Below are 22,609 nucleotides of genomic sequence, written 5' to 3' on the forward strand. Positions count from 1 at the left end.
CACCCTTTTGTGAACCAAGTGATGCTGGCACCTCTTCTATCTGCTCATCCCCTGAGACTCGGGCCACCAGCACAACACAGCATAAAGGGATTCACCTGGAGAATCTGTTGTCCTTCTCCTCTAGAGAAGATGCCAGGAGGGTATAAACAAAAGGCTCAGCAGGGACAGCTCAGTTACAATTAGTTGCTAGCTCATTTACTATTTACATATTCAGCAAACCATGAATATTTACATATTCGGGGCGGGGGGGAAGGAGGGTTGCTATAACCTCTATATCCCAATCACATTATGAGGTACATGCCTACTAATTTATAGACTGGGACTACATACATACATACAATTTGGAAATGACTTTTTCTGTCAGGGAGATTCTGGATTAAGAAAAGCCTTATTTTACTGAGTATTTAGGAATCTTTTTCTTGGATTGGGTCTTTTTAAATAGGCATTAAAGAAATGCAGTTTATCTGGTTCAAAAGTGCATTTCTGTTGTCATATGAAAATGCTTGAGCAATAAGAAATTAGTAGATACTATTATTCAAAAGTTATTATTTGGCCTTTTCTGCTTCTACCACCTGACCTGCACCAGCTACATCGGTTTAAAAAAAAAAAAAAAAAAAAAAAACAAAAAAAACAAAAAACCACACACCCTCAAAAAACAAGATGAACTTGCAGGACAAAATATAATAATTTGAAGTAACTTTTTTTTTTTTAATTCCACAACAATCTCAGATACAGTATCTGAAGAACTGAACTCCTTTAAGAGTTTTCAGTTTAAAATTCAATAACTAGATTTTCAATATTCCCAACTATCATTTAATCCTATTATATAGTAACACAACCAATTACTATAATGGTTAGATTTTGGTTAACTGAGCTCTTGAATAAGTAGGATTAAATGTACTCACAGATGCAACTTTAATCCTGACATTTCTAATACCCCTCTCCCCCCGGAAAAAAAAAAAAAAAAAAAAAAAAAAAAAAAAAAAAAAACCCTACCATAGTAGGGTTATTTGCAATACACAGTATTTTCCACAGAAAATCACTGCTCTTTGAAAAGACAAAAACCCCACATTCTGCTCTTTATATACATCCAACCAAAAATGAACTACAAATAATACAACTGCACACAAAAGTTGCTGCAATGTGAAGTGGAAATCCTCACTTGTGAGGAAAAGCTTTCCTTATGCTTTTAGTCTATGAAGCCAGTATGTACGTGTTAGCCAAATTTTTTGTGTTCCTTACAAAATCATGCATATATTTAAAGCCCCATCCCTCCCATTTTTCCACTTCCTTTAGTACTGACCACAACTGCAGCTCTGCTGCAGAAAGAAACACAGGAGTTTGCACCTCAGACCTGTTCTTTCCACCAAAGAACAGGCTGGGGACATTATACAGTTCAACTGACGCACTGTGAAAAGATGCAGGCTTGTCACACATGGTACACATTAACTGGAGTATCCAGGTTACTTACCAGCCATAAGTTCTTTCTGGTTTGGGTATGGGATCATCAAAAAAAGAATCTCCCTCTGCATCATCCTCATCCACACCTGGATCACTTTTTTCTTTGGTATTTAAGTCTTTGTTTTGTAGTTGAGGATCTAACTTTGTTTCATTAGGCAGAAAATGAATGCTACTTTTGGTTGCTTCCCCCGATGAGACGCTTGTATCACTTTGAGTGGTTTCAGCAACCTTAAACAAATACAGAAAAAACCCTCACTGAAAAGAAAAAGTAATTTCTCTTGAATAAAACCCACATAAACTGTTCTATTTCTTAAAATACTGTAAGCAGTAGTGTGAACACACAGCATATATATATACACACCACCATTTTTTTTTTAAAGTTAGCATTTCAATTTTATTAGTACTTCTGTGTGCTAATCAGGAATCACACAAAAGAAAAACGTTTTGTCACTTTACAAAGGAAGTATTGTTTGTTGTTGCTATTGTCCTTTGAAAGTTATTTCGCCATCCCCTGCATAGCTGTGCTAGCTAGATCAGCTCTATTACGAAAGCGGCCAGTCAAAAAAAATTTACATACAAGCTCTGATTCTTGCCTCCTATACTTTTAATAGTCTGAAAGTTACACAATGTGTGGAATGTATTAACAACATTATTTATTAGTGGTATTTTGTGATTCCTCTATAAACAAATACTGTCAGTTAAGTTAAAACCGTCTTCAACAGAAACCAATTTAAACCCATCCAAAAGCCACTAACTTGAATTCATTCAATGTACCTTCAAAAAAATACCTTCAATTTCATGTGAAAAAAACTAACATTAGTTCAATTTTAGTAAGACTACAATTGTTAATTGCATATTTGAGATGGTTTAAAATGCACTAAGCCACAGAGAATCATACAATGGTTTTTAGTTTTTTGATAGACCTGCTGCTTCTCAAGAGCATCTCTGAATGAAGATCACAACTCAGTGGGAATCTCTGCAATGTAATATTAGGTTCTAAGTGGTGAGCATCAGAAGACTGCAATTAATTGCACTTTTTCCCTCCAAATATTAAAAATAACAAACCACACAAGCAGGATGCAAACACTGAAAGTTACATACTTTTTAAGTAACATGCTTATGGCTCAGTCCTACAGATACCATGCTTGTAAGGACTATTCTATATCCTAACTTTATGATCAAGTTATATAACTTGTATATCTTGAGCTGTATATGTCGTATCTCTATAAAACCTTGTGGCCCAAAGAAGAACAGTTAACTAGATAATCAAATTGTTGTGACAAAATGGATTTTTGATTTTTGAACAGCAGCATATTGCTAACTAACAAACAGTAAGACAATATTATCTTCTCCCACATTGTTTAAAATTAAGCCAGTGAAAAGATTTATTTCACAAACTCATTTTTGTGCACCAAGAACAGCAGCAATTATGAAAGAAAACTAATAACAGTATTGTTTAATCGAGATAACCAATATATACATTGAACTGATCCATGTATTTCTTTATCAGTCATCATCTTTCGTTCCAAAGACCAAAGCAAGTTTTTCAAACCATATGCCATAAAAGTTCAAAGAGGCCTACCAATGTCATTTTACCTCAGTCACAAGTCACAGAACCACATTTAATTGCTGGCAGCAGCTCAGTTCTTCCAGGGAAAGAAAAAGAGTATTTATAAGTGGTAGATACAACAATATTTTAATTCCCTACCCTAAAGGAACAGAATTGTTGTCAGAAAATGAAATGCTCAGGGATATGCTGACTGGTGTAGAACAGCAGTGGCAGTCTCTTTTCTGTTCTGGGCCCTGGAAGGAGTGAGCTGCTGCTATCTGCTCTGAGAAACTGAAAGCACAAGTTAGTCTTTGCTTGAACTCATATACCTTAAAGCTGTGCTAATGTAAAATGACTGCTTTCAAATTGTAGTGATTGGTTAACCATGGCTAAGGGTTCAAAGAAAAATATGCCTACCTTTGAGTTTCAGCCTGGTGCTGTTAGTAAGATAAATGAAAGTGTGGTTTCACACATGCACTTAGAGAAATATAACTATGCTGCTCCCAAGAGCTGTGGTCTTGATCTCTCCTTGCGTGCTCCCTTCTACATTACATCTGTTGGTTGCAGAGCCACAGCAAGGGGCCAGCTTAGCTCACAGACTTGTTGGAAAACTGCCAGAGAATCTCAAGTTTCATTCAGAAAGTCTATACTGTTCAAATAACTTGCATCTTGCGCCAGTCAGGACTGGTTGCAATTTCCTCCTTCTGTGTTATTTTTAGTACAAGTATGTTACATGGGCAGCATATTCTCCCATCCTGCTGCCCAGGAGAGAAGGAACTAGTGAACTGGACAACAGTTTTTCAGTTCAAGATATCCACTACTTATTCTTAAAGGAGTACGTACTCCAACCAACAGCAGTTGCTGTTTCCATGAGAAAACCTAGCCATATTGAAACCAACTTTTGCCTGTATCTGAGAGAAATGCGTATTCATGGAGGATTCAGTAATATATTATGAAAAGCATTTCAAGAATGTATTCATCTATTTATCACTACAATGGAATTAAGGTCTGCTGGGTATAAAGAGTATAAAAAGCCTGATCATAAATTCCAACTTACTTTATTTGTTGGAAATTACATTCTACTTGCAACCTCATCACAAAATCCTAATTGGAAACAGCACATAAATGAAAGTGTTCTGACCACCATATCAGCTGCTGCTGCGTGCCAGCAACTCAACTCTTAAGGGTGGTGTTCTGACTATGCACAACATGCTCTTTAAAGGGGAAATATGATGAATGACCTCTCACCATACTTTAATACTTCTTGCTCAGAGTAAGATACTCCCCATCCAGCAATTTCTCTATTAAGAGACAAACCTTAGAACCACTTTCTTGTTAAACATTATGTACTTATTGGGGATTAAATACATACACATTACAAGAAATAAAAAAATAATAAAAAAAATAATAAAAATCATGCCACTACTGACCAACCAGTCAGTCACTATCATTAGGCTACAAAAAAAAGTCAGAGAAGCCTTTGTATCTGTGGACTGATACATCTAAATACTCAATAGTAACCTGATAAAGAATTCTGACAACCTCAACCTAGAGAAGAATACAAATGAACTACATACAGTATCCCTTCCAACCTCAACCACTCTGTGATTCTATAATATATTTTGGACTGTCTGGCTAAGTTCAACCACTGATAAATGGGTAGAAGTTTCTTCTAAACTGCATTGCAAAAAGCTTCATGAAGAACAGGCATACAGGAATAAAATTCTTATTAGATATCAGAGGTTTGACCAGCCTTGAGACACGCACACACAAAAACACCCCATGTGAAACTATGTTCAATTCATGAGCCATTGAAACTACTTTTTCCTCCTCTAACCAAGTTCTTATTTCTGAGGAAAAGCCATGTAACAACACTTAGTTCTTCTCTTTCTGACATATCTACTTCAAATTAGGTAACTCAAACCTGAACTGAAAGGCAGTATATGCAAGGGAGCTTGGAAAGTTTACGATTTCTAAATCCATCTTCAATAGTACTTAACTAATCTGGAACCATACTAAGACAAAAGTATGAGCTCAGCTACATACATCTAAGCAAAAGTACTACTAAGATTAATATTTAATCAACATTCACATCTTTTTAGCATTCAGATGTTTTTAAAAGGGTGTTGTCAGCCAAGAATTCTTTTTCCCTAGAGCAGAACTTAAGGGGTTAGAATTTCCATTCAAAGGCCAATTGTTACAGAAATACTAGCTATTTAAGATACTATCAACAAGCTCAGCAATTAATGAAGTAACTTTTAACTTTGAATCAAGTTTGCTTTTCTAATTGTGTAGTTTACTTGCTTGCCATGCAAGAACAGAAAAGTGGACTAAAAAACCAAGCTGCCATTTTCTTTTCTTTTCATCCTTATGACTCCCTCTCCCAAATGAACCAGCTAACAACAAATCCCATCCAGTGCTGTTTTTCTCAGCTTTTATTAGTGAGTTAGAAAGCTTTCAAGTTATTTCCAATAATCTAAAAAAAGATATTAAAACATTTGATGTTGTCAGATTACATTAATAATTTGAACAAACTTTAGTACTTCAATCACTTTTTTTTGGAGGTGGTAAGTAGCCAGTATCTTATGGAAAAGAGGCTCATTATGCCCTTTTCTGTGCCCCACTCTTCCCAATAACTTCTGAACCTGTTGATCAGTTCCAGTCAAAGGTAGTGGAGCATTAGAGGCCTGGAAGATATCAGTTCCTACAGATTTTGCGTAAGCAGGAAGACAGAGAGAAGAGAAAGCTGCAGGCCCCGACAGTTCTGTCTTTACAGCTGCCCAATTCCAAACAGCAGCAACCAGCCAGGCTGTCAGCAGACAAGTAGCTCCCACTTGCTGTGCACACAAACACACCCAGTGTGCGCTCTCACCTGCCCAGGCAGATAGGTACAAACCTGGAGGTTACTTCTGGGTGGGCAAGCATGCTAAGAACACGGAAAGGAGACAGTGGAGTGCTACAGAATGTAGGACCCACTCTAAGAAAACTGGCTCCATTCTTTCTGCTGCTCACAAACAACTTGTTAGTATAAGCTGGTTTTTTTTCTTCCTCTGAAGTTTAAAACACTAGCTAGCACCTTCTCCTCTCATGAGTTTTTACCTGCTCATCCACTTTGTCCAAACACTTTTTCTGTTTATGAAGTCCTTTATAATTTGGTATCTGAGCACAAGAATAGAATAGTAAAAGTACAGAAAAATGAAAGATAATTACAGATCATTTAAGCCACTCCATTCGTATAGAAAGATAATTAAATTACTGAAACAATACAACTAAGCCTTCCTTTGTATTCATTACTTCATTTTATTAGCATAATTTAGGGAGATGCTATTCTTCTGAGGCACTACTAGACTGAATATACCAAACCATCTAATTGTTTTTAATAGTTTATTATTCTCTATGTTATTTATCATAAAGGTAGGGCTAATCACTCTGCTTTCCCCCAAGCCAAAAAAAAACTTTCCGAGTAAAAATCACTGAAAACAAGGACCCAAAATCAACAGTATTTATGCTGAGAAGTCCTGATTAAGTGATAAACAGCTATTCACATAAAATAAGGCTTACTTTGGTACAGGATTATAAATATTCTGTTATGAATCATTTGAATTGAAAGTGCCACAGAAGAGCTCAGTACTAGCTTTTTCCATTTTGCAACTGTAACACAAAGTAAATAATTGTGACACAAAATAATTGTGACACAAAGTAAACCAGCAAATGAATAAAGAGTTGTGAACTTTTCTTTAAATCAAGTGTATTTTTCTGAACATTAACGTATCTTTACAGTTGTACAAAACCCCTCTCTCTGGCCTCCTCTCCTGTGGGGTTTGAAGATTGAACACAGGACAGCTGGACAGTTACTTAAATACATGAGTGCATGAAAAAAATTAGCAAGCAAGAAATTGTACTTGATAGGCAAAAGTAGTGATAAGCATCTCAAATCCTAATCTATCATTTTATTTTCTTTATCATGAAAAATTCATGTTTCTAAACAAGCACAAAATTTCTAATGTCATTTTATAATTCATGCAGCCAGAAATGCATTAAAACAAACAAACAACCTAAAGTCTCCAAAATGGTAGAAATAGCTAATTATCTTCTTTCTTTGAATCCTAGGCAGGCATTTTTATTCAATATGCTAGAATTTTTACCAGTTTTATTCAGACTTTTTGCACTATTTGATTAGAATGACAACACTTAGCCTACTCTAATAAGATGCAAATAACCAAGAAAGTTATTTAATTAAGACAACCTTTTACAACAACTGACTTAATTTTTTACTGTTTTAAAAGGATGATAACTAGATGCAGTACATCCTATGTTACTAGGATGGATTTTGCATAGCAGCCCATTTATTACAGTGAAAGTCTGTGTGTCATCTGTTATACATAACTGACAGCCAGGAAAGGGAAAAGAAAACACAGAAAACCAAAATCCAGCAATGCGTATTTTACCTACTTTGATATAGAAAAGCAGTCCATTTCTTGCAACTGTAGACACATGCAAAAAGAGCGCCTCCTATCCATCAACTTTTTCAAATTAAATTTAATTTCAAATCACTGTATTTTTCTACATGGAGTTTGAATATACAGATTTGCTTAAACACTACAGAAGTTAATCAAGATGTTCCAACTGAACAGCTTCTGCTGTAGGAACATCTCAGTCCTTCCTGTTATCCAAAGCTGCTCCTTTCTTTAATCTGCCATGAATCAGAAATCACTGTATTATTGTCTGTTTAAGCTTAGCTTTATTTTACCATATAGAAAATGAGTCTGAGTTCCTGTTGGTTCTCAGTTTTGTAATAGTTATGGGAGGAATTAACTGTTATGCAGTATGACTCTCAAAAGAGTTGAATATAAATCAAAGAAAATAATCAGGGAAGTTAAAATACTGCTGGAAATTTTTCAATATTCCTTTCATGGAAATTGGAATAAAAACAAAGCTAAGTCAAGTTTTTACACATCTAAATTAGGCTATGAAGGAAAATTATCTTAATAAAGGAGAAATAAGTAGTCTAACTTTGGATGAACACAGACTTCCATAATAGCTTCAAGTTTTTCAGTGTTAATTGCAAAGAATGTTTCTCATCACTTAGACAAAGCAAATATATATTTCATAACCTCTTTGGTAATGAGGAACAGCTCCTTACCAGGCATATCAAAATATCAAAATTCTGACTATGAGTCACCATTCCACTATAAACTTTTCATTGATGTTCAATAATACATTGAACTACTTAAGTCAATTTTCATAAAATTTTAGGTCAATAAACAAAAGATGTTTATAAAGTTCAAGATGTTTATAAAAGAGCCTACAATTTCATGTGTAAAAGACTGCACAAAAGGCTTCTAATTCCATAAATCAAAAAAATTCTAATTAATAGTGTATACATCATAGCTGCAGCAAAATAGCATTAAAGCATAGGTATACACAGTTAAAGCACTAATTTATATGAAAGTAAGTAACCAATATTTAGACTTACCCTGTTCCTGACAAAAAATTTACAAATATTTGGATAAAAAGTGGGTGCCTCAAAACAGTTGAGAATGACAACTGAAAGAGACTGTTGCTAAGCGAATGCCATTATATCTGCAGTTCCATAAGAGTTGTCTCTCACTTATCTCAACTACACTAGGTAGCTTTCTCATTCTATGTAAGCAACCTTACCTTACTTGGTACGGGCTGTGTACTTGATCTTCCGTCAGATGATTTTGACGAAGAGCACACACTATCACTTAGAACTGGAGCCACCTAAAAAGTTTCACAAAAACACTGAATAAAAATATATTGAACTGTGGCACAACACCATCCAACAAAAAACAAGATTATCATTCCTGCACATGCAATATGCAAATTGTGACACTGTGCTGCTACATTAGGAAGTCTATGACAACTACTTCTGAAATTAAACTTTGGTTGAGGTACCAAATACAACTTGGGTGAGGCGGATTTTCTTTCAAACAACAATCATGACAGAGACTAATCAAATGTTATTAGTTGGATTTCACTTATTTAACAACTTCATTATATATTCCATTAAAAATATTACTCTCACTACTACCAGCTAGTTCAATACTTTTTAATATAGATACATATTTTTAAAAACTAAAAATATCTAAAGAACTACTTTAAAGCTTTAATAAAACCAACTCTAGGCCAGCATTTTCAAGTTTTATTAAAATTAGAAATATGCCAAAGATAAAATAGATGCTAGTTACGAGTGTTATCTGACCACTCTAGAAATCAGAAAATAAGTGGCACAGTGTTTTGCTCCATTTATCTGGGTTCACTTTGAGTTAGTATGTTGTAGTAGAATATTGGTAGTTAAAGAGAAGTAGTCATGGTCACTAAGAGTAGTTGTGGTCACTATCTTTCAGCATTGTATCCTGATGTGGTATGTTAAAGGCTTTCCCATTATACTAATTTACTGTTATAATAAAGACTTGGAACAGTTTAATACAATAGCTTTAGTCAAGTGTTCATAATTTCAGTTTATTTTTCATTATAATCAAAAGCCGGCTGATTTTCTATAAATATTAGAGTATCTTATTACTCAAAAAGAAACTCCAACTTGCAAGAGATAACAAAGAATAAAGGATTACATTTATTTATGAATAAAGAAAATGAATAAGAAATTATGAATAAAGAAAGGAATTCCACATCTTAACAGTACTTACTTCTCCAGTGCCTGGAATCTTTTTCTGCTGACATTTTCTAACAACCTCCAACAATAGGGGACCACCCACAGTACCTTCTGCTTCTGTAATTCCCAAATCTCGAGCTAAGTTTTCTCGACCATCAAGGCCATTTAGCTAGAAAAAATTACAACAAAGAAATAACTATCAGAAAACACAATATATTTTGTAACATAACTCCTAAAGCTTTTTGATTTTATTTAACACAACAATAATCTGACTAAACAGTAATTAGGACTTCCTGTTGTGTGTGGAATAAAGTATTAATAGCTTATTGTATCATTTAGTCCTGATGTGTACATGAATTTATCATAGACTATCCAAAGTTGTTTTAAATATACAAGTACTTATCATGACCACATTTCAGTATTTAAAGATCTACATGATCCAATTACTTTAGCCTATCACCTTTAAAAGTGAATCCTAGCATACCCAGTCAATGGTTCCAGCAAATTCAAAGATGTATTTCAATAATGATGGAGAGTCCCCATTTCTGTGCAGGCATAAGTACAGCAACATAGGTCAACACTTTTAGTCTCTATTTCACTTAAAGCACCATAGTTTCGGACAGATAGAGGGATAAAAGTAATTCTCAGTATCAGCAAAAAGTTATCAAATTGATAAGAAAAAAAAATAAGAAAAAGACACTTCTCTAAAATCAGCTTCCCATTACAGCAGAAACAGAATGCTGCAGCAAATCCATGCTGGCTGGCATAACCTCAAGATGGCATTACTGCAAATGGCACCAGTTTATCTCGAACTCTTACATGATTTAATGACACTTATTACCAAAACACTTCTCAAGCAACAGCTTGAGCTGCAAGCTTGAGTGCTTGAGCAACAGCAAGCACTGCACTCTGATAACTGATACATGGAGGATAAATAGACAATACAATGGACCGCTCAGAGACAGGGGCTAGTACAAGAAAACAAAGTAACATTGTTCAGCATTATAAAGGATGATCTCAGCAAACTTGCCTTACTTTGACCAAGTTTCATATATGTACTGCAATATGGAAAAGTGTTTCAAATCGCACAAGATGCTTTTACTGAAAAAAAGAAGGGAGTGTTGCAAGGAGCATGAAATGTCTTTACCGACGTGAATGAAGCACTCCTCCCAACAGTGAGTGGCAACACGAGAGAAAGTATGACTCTTCTTACTCAGTAGCATAAACCTGAATGAGGTAATACAGAGATATACTACACAAAGTTTTCTATGAAGATTAAAGGTAAAGTAACAGGAAAGACCCTGTATCATATTTTAGGCTCAAAGAACCTGCAAGACTTGTATGTGGGCACTTAGGTCTGTCCTAAAATCCAGGCTAAAGTCAAAAAATTTCATAATACACCTCAGTGATAAGCATGATGGCAGTTGTCCAGAATAATTAGCAAGATGGTAACACTGGTGGTTTAAAAATGTTAATATTAAAGACCATTAGAATACTTAAAAATCACCAAGTAACCTATCCCTATGAATTAAAAAAAGCCATCATATTTTAAACTATTTAATGCATAAAAACTTGTTTCAAACAAAAAGAACAGAACTAAAAGTATTCTTTCACTACAGTTAACATTTCAAATTACTCAGTCGCTTTTGGTCTTTAACTACAGAAATGCTTAATATTCAGGTTTCAATTAATAACTTCCCTGTGGTTAGTATGTTTTCAGAGATTATCAAAATTAAATACGGTAAATAAATTAGAAGTAAACAGATTTTAAATGAGATTATACTTTGAGAAGTTACTCTCCAAGTAACATTGTAAGATTCTATGTTCACTTCATTTCAAAGAATTTAATTGAGTTTGTTAAGCCTATGAATTAAGATCTTTCTGTAAACTCAACCTAGATTTGAAAGTTTGTTTTTTCATCAGTATCTATAGGAAGCCTTCTGCAAAAGAAATTATGCTCTTACTTGTACATGTAAAATTTCATTGCTTCCACAGAGTTTGAAAAAGCATAACCATCATTTTGTAAAATAATTACATTGTACAACCAGAACAAATTAAGTTCATATCCTATGCTAACAAAGCAAAATATCAAATAGCAGTTTTAATTACTAAACTCAACATATATGCTCATGTACTTGGGAGAATATAACAATGATAACCGACTTGAGTGATAAACAGCCATTTTTTAAAACACTTTTTAAAAATCCGATCTGTTTGAAAGTTTTCCTTAGTACAGAAGATGCCTCTTAGGACAGATCTGTCCTAATGCCATAAACGAAGCTAGCGATATTTAGCAAATGATAAAAATGTATAGGATTTTATACGTTTAAGCCCCCCTAAAAGAAACATGGACTTCTGAGAAACAGTAAAGTCCATTTATATAACCACAGTTTTCAATTGTTTTAATCCACGCTCAATGCATTTCTCTGGTCATTTTTTAAAAACCCATGAAATCAATACCCAAATCAAATGAAAAAAGAAAAAATTATTGTTCAAATAAGAAGTCAATTAATTGATTTAACGGAGTCAGATTTTTAATAAATTAAGATGTTTAAACTGACAGTAAGAATAAAAATGAGTATTCAACAGGTAAGAGAAATTTTTCAGTTAAATGAAACTGACTCTTTCTAAAGCTTAATAGGAAAATCTTCACATTGTAAAAAGAGACAGATGCACACATTCCCTTATGGAAAAACTCTAAATCAATATCATAAGCCTAGAAGAAAGTGCATTTGTCATCTATATCTGTAAAGTCTTTTTGTTTCACTGAAATTTCTCTTCAAGCAGATTAACTGACATTATTTTACTCTTTGTGCAACAATACTAAGTTAATAACGTAACATGGTAAAATTATTGGTTAAAAAAAAAAAGTCGCAGGTGTTTTCTTTTTCTGTCTTATAGACCCCACTTATGATTTCACAAAATTTATTAATTTGTTAATTCAAAATTGACATTTTATCAAGCATTCATTTTTGAAAAGGCAATAATCATTCATACTAGCACATTTTCCTGGAGAATGTGTCTCTATTGCAATGTGTACCTTTTACAAACTGAATATCAAAAACGATTTAGAATAAACACAAGTAAAGTGGCTTAAAAAAAAAAAACAACCCTATAATAGTTTCTGTATTCATTGCCATCCACTCCAAAAAATCAGTCTAGCATGCAATGAAAACAGCATCTTTCTTACTGTGCTTGATTCAGGTTGAAAAACAGCCAGTGTAAAATCAAGATTGAAAAAACGTAGAAATTCTGCAACAAGACCAGCTACCAAGCGACCTAAAAATGAAATGGAAAAAGTAAATATATACCAGACAGAAGCAACTCTTATTTCAAAGATCTAACATTAATTTGGCTTCAGCATGCACATCTACACTGAACTAACACTCCTACAAACATTATTTAGACATTTAGCAAGCTATGACCGCATAGGTTTCCAGCTGCAAGTTCACACCAGATCTAATTCATAATTTGTGTACCAATTCATTAATTTCTAACTCAGATCAGTAAGCCATCAAATGTAAATTAAAGCCATCAAATGTAAATGATTTAAGCCAGCAATACAGCAGGAGCATTAACTGAGGTTGCTTACAAAACTCAAGCTTAAGTTTGTTTTGTTTTTTAAACTACTGAGCTATTTTAAAATATTTTAGCATTTATCCTAGGCTTGTGTTCAGTACTGTACCTCTACAGTCTGTTTTCACAGGTTACTGTTTCTATTGGTCTAGAATGGTTTTACTGAGTTAGCATAGCTATAACTCATCATGAAATGCGTTAGTCACCTTACTTACAAATATAGCAATTTCATCAATATTAACTTCAAAAATTCTACAACACATTCTATTCTGGAAGAGGTGAGCAGTAATTGAGACATTTATTTGACAGGAACAGGAGCACAGTTTAAGTCATTAGGATTGTATTGCTACTACAATATTCAAAGGTTTAATTCTTTCACCTCTAAATTTATTTATTTTTTCTTAAGAGGTAGAATAAACAGAAAGTGCTTACCATCCTTTGTACTCAAAAAATTTTTCAAACTTTCATTCACCAGAGGTGTTTTGTTCTGTCAAAAAATGAAAACAAAAAGGTAATTAACAACAAAATCCTTATACGACAAAAATTTTTAAAAAAGTGTTTTGGTGCACAGGATTCCTTACAACACTTGCCATGTGTAACTCACTTCAACTAAAATTCACCTTTGTATTAACGCTACTACCTATAAGTAAAAGCTGCAGAGTGACATTTTTACATGGGCAAATTAAGATTGTCTCAGTATTTCTATTGTCAAAGCTATGGAGCTAGAAGATTCGTACTCAAATTCTTAACAGCCTTCCGATTTTTATTTACTTCAGGATTAAGAAAGGTAAACTATGCAGTTCATTTGCCAAACTGCTGCTGAAATATAGTGCCAAGTTTATTTAAGAACTAAAGTTTTAAAAGGCCAGTAGCAATTCCTATTTCTAAATATCAGGAAACCCCAATACTCTCTCTTTTTTTTTTTTTAAAGCATTGGGCTCTTACATAGTGATACATACATTTTTCTTGATACTTTTCACAACTGGAAGGTATTAAGACTATTATTTTTAATTTTACACAAAGCACTGACAAGAAGCTGAAACTGAAAAAACACTTTGCTTTCTTACCTCTACTTTCTCTTGTTCTTCTAGTGCCAAAAAAACAGCTGCTCGCAGCTCTGCCTGCCAAATTAAAAAGAAACAATATTTCTACAAGCACAATTTTTCACTATGCAAATAGAATGTAAACAGCCAGCAAGAGGCTTAACATCCATTTGTTTCTCCTCAAGCAACATGGCACTGATTGTAATTTACATGAGAGCAATTAAGACATTTAAGACCAGAGGCAATGTGACTCGAGGCTGAGAAAGAAGAGCTTTCAGCCTGAAAAGCAACAAACTGGGAGAAAAAAAATAAGTCTGATGCATATAAAACTTACTGCATTATTTCTTCACACACAAAAAGATTCTAAACTACCTATATTATCTCCTGTTCGTTTCTTCTGAGAGCTGAAAATCCAGCTCTTTGAGGCCACTTTGAAACTCCTACCCTTCATTTACAATTCTTTAAGGAAACATATACAAATAGCTCAAGATAATATATTTTTTAAAAATTAATGTTAAAATATAGAAATTACTATGATTTCTTATCAGATCATACTTGAAGAAACAGAATTTCCACAGGGAAAAGACAGCATGATTCAGAGCTTTCAAATATTTTTGTAATGAGATTTTACCTAACTTTTTTTGTATATCTTAATTTCAAGAACCGTATTTCTTCTAAGGCATTTTTGAATATTTAAAATTAAGGCTTGGCAACTTTTTTTAAGCTTCAGTGACTCTACTTCTTTCATCGAGCATTCCAAATGGACAACATACATTATATTTGATGAAGAAATTTGCCACTTCAATCAACTCATAATTAGACAAATTCTGTCCAGTGGATACACTGTGGTAATGAACTATAAAAGCCAGCATTATTGTATATGCTAGTTTTCTCAAAACCAAACAAGGAGCAAGAATGTTTTCAAAGAAAGACTGATATGCATAATTAAGCATTAAAGACAGATTGAAGAGTACCTGAATTTCCTCATGTATATTAGGAAAGGTAACTAAGCTTGTATTGCCCTATAACTGTTCCGTCCCACAAAACAAAACAAAAAAAATACTTTTCGGGGGGAAAAAAAAAAATCTCTCTCTCTCTTTTTTTTTTTTTTAACATAACTGTCTTTGGAGACCTTTTTAAAGGACAAATAATGCAATGCAAAAAAATTTAACAGATATATCAGAAGTATAAAATGTTTATTACAGCTGTATGCGATGGTCACCGTTATACAGCAATTTAATTTTTTTCAGGTGCTGGGGTACAGCACTCAATCAGTAAACCCTTTTAAAGACTATTAATATAAATATTATTCTTACAGAATTAATTTACAGTTAACTTCCCTACCGATAGCTAACAACTTAGATTTATTGGATTTTATTTCACTAAGAAAAACTTCAAATGATTATAAGATTGACTTTTTATTTTTCCACTGATGCCACTGAAGTTCAATATACTTATGTAAGAGGACAAGAAGATTAAACAAAGCATTAGTGAAGCAAATCGGTTATTATGAATTGTGCAAAGTACAAGACAGCAGCCATTACATGTGGTTAGGAATAAATAATTTGTTCCTGAAGGGCCTGGATCATGAGACTAGAATAAAACAGGCTGAAAGTAGCTGCCATGACATAATGCAATCCAAAGTCTGACCTGTCTGAGATTCTGGAACAATATCATAATTGTCATTCCTTTGGACACGTCTGCAGTCATTTGCCTCCTCCACTCCTCTAGGTCCCAACCCAATGGCTTTTAAATACAGTTTGAAGTACTGTTCTTCCCCTTCTCATCCGTCTAATGGCAGTGTCAAAATTTCCCAGATGTTGCCATTTCCCATTATTAGTGGGTTCACTTTGCATCTCTATTATTGCTTGCCTGATATTAGGGTCAGGGCTTCATCACCAGAAGATAATACTACTGATACCTACCACATTTCTCTTTTGGTTACCTGCAGCATCTAGAACACCACCCTGCAGCCTATCCCACCAGTTCTTCACTTGGTCCTCCAACCCTATAAGCATCATGATAGGTTTAAAATTAAGCATTCCTGTACTCTGACCCCAGAAAGGGTGTAGCATTCCAACACACTTTGACCTTGGTCCTCTGAGCTGTGGACTGCTCAGATCATAGTAAGATATTCCCAAAACATCATCTCACAATAACTTTTGACATAGAGCCATATACTTGAATCTGTGAAGCTAAAGCAGTAATTCTGAAGGTCATGAGGAAGAAAGTAAAGAAATAATAACTCTGGGGCCAAAAGAGAGATTGCCCCAGTATAAGAAGCTGTATCATACTACATACTGGGACATACAATGCCAGACTGGCAACTCAGGTACCGAGACAACTCATAGACAATTTGAACACCCATGAAGACTGAGACCACCATCATCAGGTACAGTCAAAGCAACCTGTCCATAGAAGCATTAGATACAGGTACTTAAATGACTATATAGATTAACTCTTTTACCTGGTGTTCTTCCCCCTCCTCGCCCCCCTTTTTTTTAAAATGCATGTTGAGGGTTTACATTTGCCTTAGCCCTAGTTCCATTTGGCAGCAGCCCAGTCTGTGTTCCACAGCGCTATGATCTGCTCTTGCCCATCACTTTCCATCACCATACTTCACACTGCCCCATTCTGATTGACAGTTTTCAACGTAATGCAAACACCTTTTAAAGGCTTTTATTCACAGTCTAAAAGTAAAGCAGATCAAATCTTGATATTCAATTTCCCACCCATGTCCTTTCTAAGACTTCAACACAAACAGCATTTTGCAGATCTTGACAAGTACAGAGACAGTGTAGATAGTACTGTGCTATCATTCTTGCATCCAGGCTTCTTTCCTATCCTTTGGAAGATGCTCATTTCCTTCCATTCCTAGAAAGTTTTAGTAGGCAAGAGCTCTTACCAGTAACGCAGCCATTTGATTTCATAGACCTTTGCTAAAATGGATAAGGCTATCATTGTACATGATGACTACTGCCTTCAAGCTGTACAGATATGTATGGGTCAGTGTTCAGAAACAAAGGTTCATTTCCTTTTTCCTCCCAGGCATTTACAAATCTAGTCATACAGAGCTGTCTCCTGCCGATTGCTGTTGCACTGTAAGCAAGAAACTAACGGCCCATAAACACACCTTTTCTGCACTGGGCTGCAGTACCCTGCTTCAGAACCCAGATAAGCTTACCCTGTTCTAAATACAGGGCCTTGTGGATGCATCTGAAGTATCATACAGGAGAACATCATCTGACTATCTCAAGAGTTTCTCAAGTACAGGAACACATTTTTTTCTAGGTGGCATCTCAAAAATGCCAATCTGATTTGGGAATACTCTCTGAATAGTAAGATAACAAGCACCCACCCCTTAAGAAGGTTATTCATCTGATTTAGTACACTTGTAAAAGCCATCCACAGCAGCTTACATAGTCAGACACTAGATGAAAAGGAGAAGGATAAAAAAGGAACACAGAGACTGTCTAGGACTGAAAGGTAACACAGGTACCCCTCCTGGCCCAGCCTACCAAGATCCACCTGTGCCCTTTAACTATCTCTTATCTGTGGACCCTAGTACATAGACAGGTTGCACACCCCTGGAGAATTAACTTTTACTGTGGGAAAGGGAACACATTTGTCCAGCACTTAACCAAGAGAGAAAGGAGCTTATCACCCTGGGACAAAACAAGCTTGAGACATTGTTTTGCAAAGGGAAAGCACTTGGGAGACTTCCAATTCATTTCTACTCCTCAATGCATGTAGGCACATCAGAGTGACCAAGATGATTTTTCCTGTAACAGGCACAAAGCTGAAAATGTGGATACAGCTTAAGTATAATCCTATTGCTTGCACACAGGTCTCCTTTGCATAGTTCCACATTTCACATGCAAACATCCCGATGTTTACCACCCCCTGAAGATACTGCAGCAAAATTATTTTTCCTATCGAAACTTATTCATGCTTTTTATTCTTGAGGCAAAAGCTTAGATGAACAGACAAAGGTTTCATGACACTGATGTCAATAAGGTGGGGAATATAGATCAAAAAAGTGGTCACTTTAATTTCATAAAATGCTTTATTTGTACATACAAATATAGGCATAGTGCAGCTGAGTACATCATCCGCTAGAGCTCTCCTGGCCATTCCACTTTTCTCAAAGTTTGACAAGGCCTTGCTGTTTCATCTATCTCTCAACACTATTTCTAAAACCCCTCAGTTATGAAGTCCCGTGGCTTTGCAAAGGAAGCACTGGGATTTTTTGTATCAAGGACTCATTAAAAGAAAGCATAATAGAAGTTTCAAGTTGCCAAATGCATATGCTACCACCATTCTCATTCTGCTTAGGTAACTGAACACTTAAGAGTTGTTGAAGCCACACACAGGCAACTTGTGCATTCCCTAAGAAGCAAAAGGTAGGCACATTCAGCAAGTACCAGTAAGGGAGACTTGCACTTCAGAGATCTGCAAAGGGCCAGCTGAAGGTGCAAAACTCCCCCTCTGCAAGCTTGCATTCAATTATTAATATACATGCATCAGCAGAAGGCCGTGGTTGAATGTATATTTAGGGCAGTGAAGTGGTTAAAGTAATCCATAAGATTTTGTAGGGTAAAAGAGAAGAATGCAATGCTATTGATGTAAATTGCTTACAGATCCCTGTGCTTTGCCTGGAAGACATGTCATTGCCACCCGCTCCAGTGCTCTGAAACAACCCCGCATATGCACAAGCATAAATAATCTCTTCCATACATGAAATTGTACCAGAGGCACATGGGCATCTTCCTAACAGCAATGCATAACGTCCAGCATCTCCACTTCCAACTCCAAAACGACCGTCACATACCTTGCTAGATACAGAGCAAGACCGGCAAAGCAGTAAGCTCTCTAACCACTTGTAATCATCCCACGCTAAACTGAGACCTTTTCTCACCAGTCTGCAGGCATCGCAAATCCAAAGCTGGCACCAAACTGGAAACAGCAACTTCACTACCGATGTTACTCAGTACCTTCTTCTGTCACTCCCCATCTTTAAAGTCTGTGATGTTCTCTCATCTTTGAGCATAGTCAGTAGTTTGCATGACTATTCTTTCTCCACCTCAGGGCAAAGTCTTTCAGTTTAGTTTAAGCAGCCCTAATTAGCTCTGTAATTTAAGCTGTCTGGCTGTGTAACGGAAAAGAAAATGCTGGGAAAATAGAGAGGAAAATTCACAACATGGAGAAATAGTAAGTATCTAAAAGACATAAGTTCTACATACCTGTAGCTATTATTGCAGTTTATCACGCTCTTACTCTGCATATCACAAGCAGTTCTCACTCTCATGTTCTTAAAGGTAGGATACATCCAAAACAGCAAGACCACCATACTCATATTTAAATGTTGAATTTCAGTTAAACTGAAATCAATATAAATTGTTATTACTAAAAATAAGAATTTATAGAAATAAGTGTTCAGTATAAGTTTAATTTTCCCCTTGATCCCAATAAATGAGTTGGCTTTCTGATATGAACTGCTTTTAAAAAACAGCTGCAAAACAGCAAGAGATTACACTGTAGTATACAGTATACTGATCATGATAGTTAATAATTCAAAGACATTTAAAAGCATTATGCATTATAATACATGGAAGGGACATGAGCAAACAAATCAACAATTTTAACTGACCTACAAAAATACACTTAATGGACCATTTTAACAAACAATATTTCATTTCTCTTATTCTCACCACATTATTTGCCAGTACCTCAACTTTTTAGTTTTTGAACCAAATTAGTAAGAACAGTATCATCTGGCCAGAAGCACTACTACTCATACAGTTTTTATAATGCTTAATTTCCCCCATACTCATAGTAACAGCAAGTTCCAGTGATGCTGTTAAACTAAGGTGGCATAAACTTATTTTTCCAGGAGAAAAGAGATCAGCAGATACAAAGCAAAACACAAAATAAGATGACAAAGGAACACAATAAGAAGAATTTCTCTTCTTGTTCAGATGATGACAACTTCCCTAGGAGAGAGAAGGATCACATGCTCTTCAAGACAGAACATCTGTAATTGTACAGTATGCATCACATTTTTAGTATCAGTAAAATTTTTTAAATAAAGTACAAATATCCACAGTTACATTTTATATAAGCATTCTTACAGTATTCAAAAGAAAGCAGTCTGATCTGCAGCAGACTAAAGATAGGAAATGTCTCAACTAGACATGGCAAATACATTTACACATCTTCCAGTTTTCACAGTATTACTTCATTAAACTCTCCTATGCTCAAAGCCTAAGGTAAGTATAACAATTTAAAAATCTGTTTGGGACTTGTCTACAAAGTAACTAAGATTTTATTATTATTTTCCAGCCAAATAACTTACATCAAAGTCAATATGCCCAAGAAATTAACCTCAAAAAAAACCCCATCCTAAAACTGCAATCCATTATAAAATTATGTTGCGTACAAGAGGACAAAGTTGTCACCATAAGTTCTCTTCTTTTATAATGACTGATAAAGCAATTACTATATGTTCCCAAATGTAAATACCAACAATCTCATACATTCTATCTGTTCATATCATTCCATTTTAATTCTAATCCTTCCAGAGCTTTCTTTACCTGTTTTACCAGAACTTTACCAGAGTTTTCTTCACACCAATTCAGCCATACTTTAGCCTATAATTTGCTCTTTAATGTATCTATTTTTACAAATCTCAGACACATCACCACAATTTACTTTCTAGCCTCACCAATCTTGGAAAATAAGCAGTGCTCATTCTGGTGTATAAAATCTACACATTAGCAAAGCAATTGTTAATTTTCTCTCAGTTCTGCCACATAATAAAATATACTGACATATATACAATAGTTAAGGAAACAATACTGAGCACAAATATGTTTAATTTATTTCAAAGAAAGCATGATGCCCACTTTTTATGTATGGTATAATCTAATTTAAATTAGAAGCTAACCTTTTAAAGAGACCAGTTTACTCTGAATTCTTCTGAAAGACAAAGGATTGTTTATCAAGTACCAACAGAACAAATTCCATAAGTTACTAATACTAACAATCAACAGATAACCAAAGTAGTGGGGCAATTAAGATTTACAACTAAGAAGAAACCCTAAGAATTCGTAGAATGCATGGCCTTAGCCATAAGCATAACAATTATAAGCCAATAATTACCAGTATTAAGAACAGCAATATACTGGTAAGTAGGATGCAGTTTGTATTTTTGTAAGTCGTCTGCTATTTTGCATTAATGATAAATTAAACCACACTGGATACTACAAGCTTTAGCATTACAGCATAGCGAAGACTACAATAAACGTATTTACATGAAACTCAGCCAACTGGCAAGTGTAGTACAATAACTTGTATACTATACAAAAACAGGAATTAAGGAACTACAGTTTAAATACTCAAAAGGACCTAATGGATTTGCGATTTTTTAATTGTTACTATTATTTTCACTATAATTATTTGGTTAATACAATATGAGGTTAACAGGTGGCCCAAAAGGCCTATTTGATACTCATCTAGAAAAAGCTTTCCCTACTCAAAACACAGTTACATGAGCTGGGATCTTCACCTATTTATGAAATTTAAATAAGGATTGCTCTTTCGAAACTGCAGGAGCAACAAAGTTTCAGTAACAGCATTTTATTGAACACTATAGAATCTAGCCAAATAGTCAATGGACTTTAAAGGGAGTGACTCTGTATTTTCTTTGTACACACACAGACACTCTCATTTCCATCAACTGTTCCAGTCATTAAACTGTTCCTGAAATGACAGTGATCATCCACCTCTTGAAATACTTCAAGTAGTATTTTTTGGGGAAAAAAAAATATCACCATCTGTGATTTGAAATTCAAACTTCATTTCTCTTCTGGCTTAGAAGGGGGTCCAACAGCTCATTGTTTGTATGGCTCTTTGCTATACACAGTAATTACTGCTTGAACAAGAATCCTTAGAACCAGTTTTCATATCCTTGCTAACACAAGCCCAGGCTACACTACAGGTATGGAAGCAATTACAACAGAGAAAACCTTACACCTCACTACAACACTACCCTCCATATAGCTTCTTAACATAGAAGTATTTGTGCCCTGCAGCTAGGCAGCATCCCTAGGCACTTCCCTTGATTAGCAGACCTTCAAGACACAGCTTAAGCTCACCCATACTCAAAAGAAGCCGTGTTTAAGCAGCGACCCTTAAGGATTCCTGGTTGAAGTTTTCAGTGAGGACTTTTCGACTGAATAAGAGAGAAACCCTATCCACTCCATCCAACGCGACCCGGCGGCTGAACGTTTGCAGCGGTTTTAGCAGCAGCAGGGGAGGAGCAATAGAGCTCTTGCGACCACA

The 22,609-nt window shown here is 35.0% G+C and overlaps 1 protein-coding gene across 3 annotated transcripts in view; it reads right to left on the minus strand.

Moving 5' to 3' along the window:
- Positions 1-22,609, minus strand: part of CEP43 (centrosomal protein 43) — a 29,665-nt gene that overhangs the window by 6,452 nt on the left and 604 nt on the right. For 2 of the 3 annotated variants that reach the window (XR_010883728.1, XM_067293495.1), the window contains exons 2-8: positions 14,291-14,344; positions 13,656-13,710; positions 12,838-12,926; positions 9,682-9,816; positions 8,672-8,755; positions 6,110-6,169; positions 1,472-1,689 (exon numbers count right to left, since the gene is read on the minus strand). Coding sequence is in view for 2 of the 3 variants with exons in the window: in XM_067293495.1 (XP_067149596.1) it covers positions 1,472-1,689; positions 6,110-6,169; positions 8,672-8,755; positions 9,682-9,816; positions 12,838-12,926; positions 13,656-13,710; positions 14,291-14,344 (695 nt within the window). In the remaining variant the exon portion in view is untranslated. The remainder of the gene's footprint in view (positions 1-1,471; positions 1,690-6,109; positions 6,170-8,671; positions 8,756-9,681; positions 9,817-12,837; positions 12,927-13,655; positions 13,711-14,290; positions 14,345-22,609) is intronic. The other variant, XM_067293496.1, reaches the window with a different exon arrangement.

This window comes from Apteryx mantelli, chromosome 3, assembly GCF_036417845.1.
Source record: "Apteryx mantelli isolate bAptMan1 chromosome 3, bAptMan1.hap1, whole genome shotgun sequence".
In the NCBI taxonomy this organism is placed as follows: Eukaryota; Metazoa; Chordata; class Aves; order Apterygiformes; family Apterygidae; genus Apteryx; species Apteryx mantelli.